General features: G+C 44.0%; 1 protein-coding gene across 2 annotated transcripts in view; it reads left to right on the top strand.

Annotated features, from left to right (window-relative positions):
* Positions 1-12,327, top strand: part of TBX20 (T-box transcription factor 20) — a 70,903-nt gene that overhangs the window by 43,732 nt on the left and 14,844 nt on the right. For both annotated transcript variants that reach the window (XM_040353234.1, XM_040353235.1), the window contains exon 6: positions 1,534-1,610. In XM_040353234.1, coding sequence (XP_040209168.1) covers positions 1,534-1,610 — 77 coding nt within the window. The remainder of the gene's footprint in view (positions 1-1,533; positions 1,611-12,327) is intronic.

Below are 12,327 nucleotides of genomic sequence, written 5' to 3' on the forward strand. Positions count from 1 at the left end.
AGACCCTTGTTCGGTCACATCTTGAGTATGCTGTCCAATTCTGATTACCAATCCTCAGGAAGGATATGATTGAACTGGAGAGAGTCCAGAGAAGGGCAACAAAGTTAATAGATGGGCTGGAGGACCTTGGGTTTCTGAAGAAGGACCACAAAAATGTTACTTATTTTGCCTGGAGAAGTGACACTTAAAAAGGAATATGACAGCAATGTACAACATTTTTAATGGGGAAACTTTAATCTTAGCTCTCTAAAAAAAGACACGTGGCCAAATAATCAAGTTGGACCAGAAATGGTTCAAACCTAAACTGTTAAGGCTTTTTTACTGTTAGTGTGGTAAAGATGTGGAATTCCCCTGGTGGTTGGTGGTGTCCGTGGGAAGTGTGGGAAAGGTCATAAAGCTTTAAATGTGTTTCTTTGTGAACACAATGTATAGGGTTATAAAAAACAGTAGTCACACACACATTTAGGTTGAAGTGGATGGACCGATGTCTTTATTTAGCCTTACCAACTATGTAACTATGTAATATTGCAATCACCACATCTAAGCTGTGGTGACTGGTAAGCTTTAAGATATTACATTTTACTTATGGCTTTAAATGTTGTAAAATATATTTGAAAAATTATCAACAGTACAAAGCCATATTACAGCATCACACCAACAGGTCCCTAAAGAAGGACACAAGGGGACCAATAATTAATAACATATTCAGTATATCGATTTTATTATCTCTGCATCAAAGAATTCAGTACACCATATGCAGTATAACTGTACAATACAGTACATTCACATATCTCCATGGTTTATCCCTTTAAAAATGCTGCACGTACAGGAAAATATCTGTTGATGCTGCCACTGAGCTCCACTGCTGAACTGAAATCCCAAGCAGCATCTTATCCCTGCCCAGTTCTTTTTTCTGGGCCACAGATACCCCTTGATGTTATAATTATTAGCAGGGGTGAGTGTTCCGTAATTTAGCACAATAATTTCAGTGCAGCAGAGGCACCATGTTATTTGCTCAAACAGAAAGTCAAGAGGACACTGGATTTCTGTCAGATCAACAGATATTTCTGCGCAATTGGTGTGTTTTTAAACATAGAGACATGTGCTATTTCTATCTTGTTTTCAACATTTTACCTGGTTGGTAGTGGTCATACTGCTATTTAGGTCTGTATATTACAATGCTCATATGGTAACTAAATCATACATCCTATGATTTTCATAGTAACAAAATAATTGTTAGACTTCATTTTACCTCATTTTACCTGAATTGTAGACACTTGGACTTTTATATTTAGAACAAATATTAGTCTCCTAGAATGCAAAGCTTTAACAATAGTTTTACAAGGGCATAAAAAACAGTTATAAAATGTTGCAGGCTTACACAAAAAGAAGAATGTAGTATTTCCAAGAGATAAAGACAGAGGAAAAAATTGTGGGAGTTTGTGATTTTATGAGGGTTAATTGTTTGTAGGATGGTTGGGAGTGGTGCCGATGTGTCAAACTTGGAGTCATTGTGTGGCCTTGTCTTTATAGATAACCAAACTGAAAATTGACAGTAACCCTTTTGCCAAAGGATTCCGGGACTCCTCCAGGCTCACTGATATTGAGAGGTAATTGAAAATGCATGCTTACATATATGATAAGATAAAGCAATGGTAGTCTATGTCTTTTTCTTTGCATTGTTCAAAACTACAAGTTTAGAAATTATATACATTTTAACTTTATTTTTTAAATGTAATAATTACAAAAGGATGTTTCAAATTAATTATTCAATCTTACACTTTACAATTATTTAGAATTTAAACTTCCCAATGTATATACTGTGTGTGTGTATATATATATATATATATATATATATATATATATATATATATATATATATATATATATATATATATATATGTATATAAAAAAAGGGGGAAAACCTGCTGACAAATAAAGCCGCTAGCAAAAACCGTGAAGCCTCATACACACGACCGAGGAACTCGACGGGCGAAACACTCATCGAGTTCCTTGTTAGGCTGTCGAGGAACTTGACGTGCCAATTTTCTCCATTCCCGTCGAGGAAAAAGAGAACATGCTCTCTTTTTGGCTCGTCGAGTTCCTCGACAGTTTCCTCGTCGAAAAATGTACACACGACCGGTTTCCTCGGCAAAAAAAAAAACAGCAAGTTTCTTGCTGGTTTTTGCAGAGAAACTCGGGTGTGTGTACGAGGCCTGAGACATACTGTGCAATACAACTTAAAACACAATATATGCAGCACTAATAGTAATATGTATACATAAAGTGCCGAGATTATGTGGTTATTCAAAACAATCCAAAAAGAAGAAAAATTCTGTATAATCGTAACAGTGGTTCTGGTCATAAAACAATAACGATACCAATTTCACTGCGTGATCCATCACCAATGTAAGATGGACTCTTATCGGAGTTGAAGGACTCTATTATGAGTCAATTGCGCCTAGTATAGTGTATCCACATATATCAAGCATCTAGGAATCATATATCATCCAGGAACATCTTAATGAATCGCATAAAATCAGGGTACATCTCCATGGATATGGTGAAATATCCATGAAGACAACCCATTTCACTATATCAATCAAGATGTACCCGGATTTTATGTGATTCATTAAAATGTTTCTGATTCCTAGATGCTTGATATATGTGGATACAAGCGCAATTGAATGAATGAATGACTTTTATAGCGCTACACATGCAAACTGAATCGCCTCTATGTTTCTATGGCCGGAACCATGGTCATGATTACATGGATTTTTTTTTGTTTTGGACTGTTTTGAATTACCACATATTTTTGGCAATTTATGTCTAAATCTTACTATTAGCGCTGCATATTTTGTGTTTTATTATGTACTTAAATATATATATATTTTGTGTTCTGTGTTCTCTCGTCCTGAAAAATATTAGCCAATTTCAACAGGCTTAGGGCTGATAACAACAGAATCCAAAGTGTTTAGACCCATACAGTCCTGTTCGTTACCTGCAAGTGTGTTATCAGTGGCCTGGTATTTAAGGAAGGGGTCCAAAAATGTAGAGGTGTCCCATTTATAGCTGTGGGAATCAAAGTATGTAGATGATGGGTAGCTAAGGTATGTGTAAACCCTGACAATAAACTTAGCGTATTTGCTAATTTGCAAGTATTGTTCTTTTACAACAAATTTGCTGGAATCTAAAGACTTTATTATGTGGGGAGTTTTCATACTATAGATATTTTCTAAGTAAAGGGGAAAAAAATGTATCATTTGTCATTTTAAAATCAAAGGTCAGCATTTTGTTTCGTTCATTGTATTAAAAAAGGTCAGTAACTAAAACATTTATTTAACTGAGATTTGAAAAAGGTCATAACAACTATCTTCCAAACCATGCACATTTGGGGAAAATTGCTATACTATTTTGGACCAAAACATAGTACAGTTTGTGTAATCAGGAAATACATTGATATACATTATTTACACCTACATTTTGCACTTAAGCCTAGTACACACAAGCCAAATGTCAGGCCAATGGCTGAGAGCGCTAACTGGAGTGTTCTGGCGGGGGGGCCGTTCTCCTGTCAGAACACAATAGCTCACCAGGGGAGATCACTGTACTAACGTCGGATCATTAGTACAGCGGCTCTGACCTGTCAACCCAGAAGGTTGAACAACAAACAACCCGATAGTGTCTACTAGGCTTAACTCTGCTTGATTCTAGATTCCATTTGGAATATTATCTGTTATGACGTTAAGGGGGAAGATTCACTGAAAAGTAGGGACTGTTCAGTATGCAAAGTGAAGGCTCACTGGGCTTAATAAAATGTGTGACTGAGAAAATGAAGTGGTGCTGAGGTAATAGGCTTTTGCCTAGACTGTCACCAGCAATTGCCTTGTGCAGTCTAATTAACACAATGGTGAAAGATATGGTTTAATAAAATTACATTCAGTAGATCAATAAAATTACCATATTTATTGGCGTATAACACGCACCTTAATTTTAAGAGGGAAGTTTCAGGAAAAACATTTTTTTAAATAAAGAACTTTTGAAGCAGAAAAAGTCAGTCTATCAATGCAGCCTTAATTAGTGCCTATCTGCAGCATCACCAGTGCCTATCAATGCAGCCTTACCATTGCCCATCAATGCAGCCTGCTCAGTGCCCATCTGCAGCCTCACCTTTGCCCATCAATGCAGCCTGCTTAATGCTGGATTACACAGAGCAATCTCCTGTGCAACCGGCCCTCACAGTCACTTACAGTCCCACCTCCTGGCCAGGCTCATATGATAGACAGAACATTGATCCAATCTTGGGCCAGAAGGCTGGACTGTGTGTGACTGAATGCCGGGTACACAGGAGATTGCAGCTCTGTGTAATCCAGCATGGTGAGGCTGCAATGGTGGAAAAAAAGGGATTTTTATTAACAGCTTACCTGTAAAATCCTTTTCTTGTAGTACATCACGGGACACAGAGCAGCATAGCCATTACATATGGGTTATATAGTGTACCTTCAGGTGATGGACACTGGCACTCTCCGACAGGAAGTTCCCTCCCTATATAACCCCCACCCATAGTGGGAGTACCTCAGTTTTGTAGCAAGCAATATGCATCCCAAAATTCCCCATAAGAGGGGTGGGAGCTCTGTGTCCCGTGATGTACTACAAGAAAAGGATTTTACAGGTAAGCTGTTAATAAAAATCCCTTTTTCTTTATCGTACATCACGGGACACAGAGCAGCATAGCCATTACATATGGGATGTCCCCAAGCAATGCTCCATGAGGGGAGGGAGACAACCAGAAAAAACCAAACAAGAGGTGCCACCGGACAAGAGGAGATTAAACTGCGGCCCGCAGTACCGCCTGCCCAAAGGCTGAATCAGCGTTCCTCCTAACGTCCATTTGATAAAATTTTGCAAATGTGTGGACAGATGACCAGGTTGCTGCCCTGCAGACCTGAGCCATAGGGACCTGGTGATACGCTGCCCAAGAGGCACTTATAGCTCTAGTGGAATGAGCCTTAACCGATAAGGGTGGACTCTTCCCCTTCAGGCCATAGGCCTGAATAATCGTCTGCCTAATCCACTTAGCAATAGTGGCCTTAGACGCTGCCTGGCCCTTCTTGGGCCCTTCCGGCAGAATGAATAAGACGTCCGTCTTACGAATCTGGGCTGTAGCTTCCAAGTAAATCTTTACAGCTCTAACTACATCCAAGGAATGTAGTAACCTCTCTTCCTTAGAAGAAGGCTTTGGAAAAAATGATGGAAGAATCACATCTTGATTAAGGTGAAAATTTGATACCACCTTAGGCAGGAAGGACGGAAGCGGCCGCAAAACGACCCTGTCCTTATGCAATAATAAATAAGGTGCCTTACATGACAAGGCTGCCAACTCCGACACCCTTCTGGCGGATGCCATGGCCACCAGAAACACTAGTTTCCTAGTCAAAAGGACCAAAGGGATCGCGGACAAGGGCTCAAAAGGCTGCCTTTGCAAGACCGATAGAACCAAATTTAGATCCCAAGGATACAGGGGAGCTTTAATCGGGGGATTCACCCGAATAACACCTTGTAAAAAGGATTTCATTAAGGAATGGGCAGCCAACGATCTCTGGAAGAAGACCGACAAGGCAGACACCTGCCCCTTGATTGTGCCGACCGCCAAACCTTTTTCCACTCCCAACTGTAAAAACTCCAGGATTCTCCCAATAGTATATTTGCGGGGATCCCATTTCCTGGTTTCACACCAGGTAATATAGGCCTTCCACACCCTATAGTATATTAACCTGGAAACTGGTTTTCTTGCGTTTATAAGGGTAGAAACGACCTGCCCTGAAAGGCCTCTGTTTCTGAGAATCAGGGACTCAGCCGCCAGGCCGTTAAATTTAGGGCCTGTAAGGCAGGGTGGTAGAATGGCCCTTGTGAGAGGAGGTCCGGACGTAGAGGGAGGACCCAAGGCTCCTCTACGGTCATCCTTTTTATCAAGGAGTACCAAGGTCTTCGGGGCCACGCTGGGGCCACTAGAATCGCTGGCTTGCGTTCCCTTTGAATTCTGTGAAGAAGACGGGGTAGCATCCGTATTGGAGGGAAGGCATAGATTAGCGCAAACTGATGCCAAGGACACACCAAGGCATCTGTCCCGCAGGCCAATGGATCCCTCGTTCGAGAGACAAAGTTTGCTACTTTGGCATTGAATCTGGACGCCATAATGTCCACCTCCGGAGTACCCCACTTCCGGCAAATGACCTGGAACACTTCGGGATGGAGGGACCACTCCCCTGGGGACATCTGTTGGCGGCTGAGGAAGTCCGCTTGCCAATTGTCCACCCCGGGGATAAAGATAGCTGAGATGCAGGGGACATGGGCTTCTGCCCATGAAAAGATCCGATCTACCTCCCTTTGGGCTGCCTGACTCCTGGTGCCACCCTGGTGGTTTATATAAGCTACGGCAGTGGCATTGTCGGATTGTACCCTTACTGGGGAGCCCTGCAGAACCTCCGTCCAGCCCAAAAGAGCCAACCGAGCTGCTCGGATCTCTAAGACATTTATGGGTAGGGCTGATTCTGCCCTTGACCATTTCCCCTGTAGGGTTAAATCGTCTAGGACTGCACCCCAACCTGATAGACTGGCGTCCGTGGTTACTATCCTCCATGAGGGGGGATTGAACGATCTTCCTTTCAGAAGATTTTTTGTGACTAGCCACCAACACAGGCTCTGCCTTACCGCATAGGGAAGGGAAATGGGAAGATCCAAGGCCTGGAGTCTTTTGTCCCAGGCCGCGAGAATTGCTCTCTGTAGCCTCCGAGAATGGATCTGGGCATAGGGCACTGCCTCGAAGGTGGCCACTAGCTTTCCCAACAGGCGCATGCAGAGGCGTATAGATGGCCTTGTGCTGCTTAGGACTATGTGGATTAACTCCCTTATCGAGTCCACTCTGGACTGGGGCAGGAAGATCCGTTGTTGTCTTGTATCTAAAATCAGACCTAGATACTCCAACCTTCTTGTGGGCTGTAAAGCCGATTTGTCCCGGTTTAGAACCCAACCCAGGGACTCTAGGCAGTTTACTGCTAGCAACACTGCCCGATTTAGACCGGCCGCTGAGTGGTCGACTACCAGAAGATCGTCTAGGTAGGCCATGATCAGAATGCCCTGTTCCCTTAGGATGGCTAATACGGGGGCCAGGATCTTCGTAAAAACCCGAGGGGCCGTGGCTAGTCCGAACGGAAGAGCCACGAACTGATAATGCCGATAGTTTAGGGCAAAACGCAGATACCTGTAATGGCCTGGGAAAATCGGAACGTGCAGGAATGCGTCCTTTATATCGATGGAGGCCAAGAACTCCTTTCCTTGGAGGGCGGCCACCACCGAACGAATGGACTCCATTCGAAAAGACCGGACTCTTAAAAAGCGGTTTAATAACTTTAGGTCCAGAATAGGCCTGACGTCGCCGTTTGGCTTCGGGACAACGAAGAGGTTTGAGTAAAACCCTTGTCCTTGCTCCCCTGCTGGTACTTCCATAATCACTCCTTGAGATAGGAGTCGCTCTAGGGCGGACAGAAGCGATGCCTGTCTCTGAGGGTCGCCTGGAAGTCTTGACATTTGAAAGTGAGGAGGGGGGAACTCCCGAAACTCCAGCTTGTACCCCTGAGTTACTGAGGACAGAACCCATTGGTCGGTAACTTGGGCCCCCCACAACTCCGAGAACAACCGGAGTCTTCCCCCCACTCGAGAGAGTGGGGGCGCCCCTTCACAAGGCTGCCTTAGGGGCAGCCTTAACCGGCTTACGGTTCCACGGTCTCTTGTTCCCTGCAGCTTGCCCCTGGGGCCTGTTTGCAGCTGCGCGTCCAGGAGGCCGTCGATACTGCCTAGAGAATGAGGGCCCTGGAACTGGAGAGGTTGGGCGCTTAAAAGAGGGACCTCGGAACCTTTTCTTAACCGGCAAAAGGGTGCTCTTACCACTAGAGATCTTTTGAATATATTTGTCAAGATCTTCTCCAAACAATCTCTCTCCTTGAAAGGAGAATCCTGTAAGGAGTTTTTTGCAGGGGGTTTCTGCAGACCAGTTCTTTAACCAAAGTAATCTTCTCATGTGGACCAAATACAGGGATAGGCGGGACGCCTGTTGGATTGAATCCTTGATAGCGTCTACCGCGAAACATAAGGCTCTAGGTAGATCGGCTAAGTCCTGAGCCTGTTGAGCCGGGAGGTCCTTTAGGGCCTGCTTGGCCTGGTCTTTTAAAGCCTGGCAGACGCCAATGGCAGCTACAGCTGGCTGGACCACTGCCCCCGCTGTGGAAAAGGATGCCTTTAGTAAGGTCTCAAGCCTTTTATCCACAGGATCTTTGAACATGTGAATATTGTCCACTGGACATGTTAAAGCTTTATTGACACATGATATGGCTGCGTCAACAGTGGGGACAGCCCATTTTTTTTAAAACTCCTCCTCTAAAGGGTACATAACTGCGAACCTTTTAGGAGGCAAAAAAAAATCCTGTCTGGCTTAACCCAGTCCTGAAATATCAGGTCCTTTAACAAAGGATGGACCGGGAACACCAGGTTGGCTTGGGGCGCTTTTAGGGAGCCCAATGAGGACACAGCGGAGGCCAGCGGCTGGGCAAAGGCATTTTAAAAGCTGACCGCACCATATCCGTTAAGGACTGAACCCACAATTTTTCTGCGTGAGAAGCTGAAAAAGGTTCTTCTATAGTAGAATCTTCAGAACCCAAATGGTCCAGATGATCCTCAGCCTGGTCTCCTGTATCTTCCAATTCCTCAGTGGAAAGGACATCTTCCTCAGGAGATTCAAACCTGGGAGACGGGGACCTAGCCCGCTTCTTCCCGGATAAAGAGGCCGTAATAAGAGCGGCCATCCTCTTTTCAAATCCACCCAAGGTGGAGGCTAACATCTCTTCCGTGACATAGGAAGGAGTTGGTTGAATAGGGCCCGCCATAGCACCTAGCAACCCCGATGGCTCACCCAGGGCAGCAACCTCCGGATCCTCCGGGGAGGTAGGGGCAGGTGGATTCTGGGAAATATCCTCCGAGCCCGATGGGGAACCCTTCGGCTTTTTAACACCTTTAGCATTTTTAGCGTTCCCTGCACCCTTAGGAGCCATAATAACAAATCTGAGATACTCCGCTAATATACAACTAACTGTAATAGCTGGAGAAAAACACACATTTAAATAAATGAGGAAAAAAATTTAGGCTAGGGTAATGTTAGACAGAAACTAAACTTCCCAAAACCTAACAAGAGATAGCAATATTGAGCCCCAAGGGCTTAATCATATCCTAATATTGCTTCCCTTAATGCTGGGCTAAGAGAGTACCAAATACTAAGTACTCTGACTGCTACTTAGTACACCGGCTTTTCAGAGAAAATATGAGCTTAAACAGCTCTTTAGCAAGGTGTGTACAAAAAAACGGCCACTAGGTGTCACTGTGTCAGCATAACATAGGCAAACCTATCCTGCTCAGCTCAGCATCGCTGCTCCGTGTCCCTTCACAGCCTTCAGCAAACTGACAGGCTAAATAGAGTTTTTCCCTCTGATGTACAGAGGGGAGGGAACTCCCTGGGCGTCCTCCGCCCCTCCACGCAGCGTCGGCGCCTATAACAGTGCGCGCGCGCGCGCTCCCGACGCCGCTCTCAGGAAGCAGGAAGCAGAATCCATGTGGGGAGAGGAGCCCGGGAGCTGCTGGAGACACACAGACATCAGGAAGTAAGTAATTTAAACCTGACATGCTCCCTTTTACATTTCAAGGAGCAAAACACCTTGTAGCAGCAGCAGCAGTCTATTAGCCCAGCCAGAGGAACAGTATACCTGGGTGTTTGAGCCATCCAGTCATGCAGACTTTGTGGTTTCTCTTTTAGCCCATGCACAGAGGCATAAAAAAGGCTTTTCCCCAGAGTCCCCTGTGGGGAGCCCACTGACAAACCAAGTTCCGTAGGCCCCCCGCTTACCTTTCCACGCCGCAGGGTATTGCTCATGCAAGAGGCCCAATCTTCCCCCTTCACCGTGGGTATGGTCATAGACCTTCAGGGACCGGGGTCCAAGTCAGGAACACCACACACCTGGACCTATACAGCACTACTGGCAGCAGGTATTCATAGGTTAAAAAACCCAGTCCTGGAACCCAGAGTCCAGCCCTCCAAGGAGAGGCATTATAGGCAAAACCCCATCCACGAATTGGGGCCCGGGTACCGTCCACTTTGGCTATGAAGCACCTTGGACGGATCCGGTCGGCTGGCCCTGGTCCCAAGGACAAACTGCAGGCACAACCTTCAACGTGCACCAACACCTAAGACACTGGCGAAAAAACTGAGGTACTCCCACTATGGGTGGGGGTTATATAGGGAGGGAACTTCCTGTCGGAGAGTGCCAGTGTCCATCACCTGAAGGTACACTATATAACCCATATGTAATGGCTATGCTGCTCTGTGTCCCGTGATGTACGATAAAGAAATCGGCGTAGTAATCAGCGTATAACACGCAAACACATGATTTTCTCCTGATTTTCAGGGGGGAAAAGTGTGTGTTATACTCTGATAAATATGGTACATATTAAAATACAAAATACAATGTACAGTATTTTTTCAGAGACAGCAGTCAGAATTATTTTGCAGACTTGTTCCACAGTTTGTAAGCATTTTTACAAGGCTACAATTTAAGAGAGAGAAAAAACAGGCACGTTTATAATTAAAAAACAATTGCCATACTAAATACAAAAATAATAATATAACGTGAAATGAAATATAGTCTGTCCATATGATTTCCATATAGGTCCATATAGAAATAAAGTGATAATTGGCTGCAACACTTGTCCAAATGATAGTGAGCGACCATACACAAAGTGCGCCTTCCACCAAATAGATACAAGATGTGCCCTTACCGGATAGCTGGACTCCACATTATAGGAGTCTAATCACACATGGAATCACACATCATAAAGGATCCATCCACTGGAGGTAGAGAAGGGTAGCGTCATGGCCACTGGTGCTGATTAATTACTCTTTCTCATGGAGGTTTATGTAAAAAAAGCAAAAAGTCATCAAATAGCGTAAGACCAGGGTGGTTTTATTGAAAAAATATCATTACAAGTGTCCACAGATCCAAAATAATGTAACAAGTGGATAAAAAGGTTCTCACATAAAAATGTGCAGATCAGAGTAGCGTGGTATCGCTGGACATAAACCCTGCCATACTAGTTTCATCATACATGATGTCATGTTGGCACCCTTGAAAACTAGTGGAGGCAAGTCAGCCCTACTTCACTGTGCTGGAGACAGTTCCAAAATACAGTAATTGGATATAATAGACCAATGTATTTGTTAACAGCTTCCTTTTGATCTTTTGGAGAGATTTAACTTGGTCACAAGGACAAACTTGTCTCCTACTCCTATAACCTCTAATACCCCATGCCCCTTGTCCTTATCCTTGAATCACTTTTTTTCCCTTCTATTGTTGTGTTTTCTTCTCCCTCTTACTTTGTACCTGCCTTTTTTGCATCATATTTTCTTTCTCGCTTATTTTTATTTGTCTTATTTTTCTCGTAGTCTTAGCTTACTCCCTTAGTCTGTTTCTCTTTTTAACTCCCCTCTCTATTCTCCCATGTTACAAGTTCTATAAATTCTAAAATCAGAGACCATACAGGTGAAGTTTGTTTATATTCAGGAAGTGTGTGTGCCTTTCATCAGGAGTCTGACCCTTGATATGTTAAAGGGCAATAGACTCCATTGTAATGTTTGTATGCTTGTGGACATACTTTCAATTAATATCTATAATAATACCTTGGCTGTATGTGGTTATGTTATAGACTGGCTTCAGCTGTGGATGAGGAATTGTACCTTCTGTGTATCTTTTCCTAAATAAATAAATATTGTTCGGTCCATGCGTCCATGTGAGGTGCCCCCCCCCCCCCCAGAAACAACCCTCTATGTAATTTGCTATATCACTGTTCAAAATACTGTTAGGTCTCGTACACACAACCAAGTTTCTCAGCAAAAACCAGCAAGAAACTTGCTGGGTTTTTTTTTTGCCGGTCGTGTGTACATTTTTCGACGAGGAAACTGTCGAGGATCCCATCGAGCCAAAAGAAGAGCATGTCTTCTTTTTCCTCGACGGGAATGGAGAAACTTGCCTTGTCGAGTTCCTCGACAGCCTAACAAGGAACTCGACGAGGAAAACGATGTGTTTCGCCCATCGAGTTCCTCGGTCGTGTGTACGAGGCTTTAGTGTGTCTGTGACTCAATGTAAATATAGGTAGATGTTTTCAGTAATCGGCACCAGCATCTAACCCTCCCTGGGAACACTCTAAAATCTCTTGCTGGTTCTGTGACTC

Source organism: Rana temporaria, chromosome 5 (assembly GCF_905171775.1).
Source record: "Rana temporaria chromosome 5, aRanTem1.1, whole genome shotgun sequence".
Taxonomy (NCBI): Eukaryota; Metazoa; Chordata; class Amphibia; order Anura; family Ranidae; genus Rana; species Rana temporaria.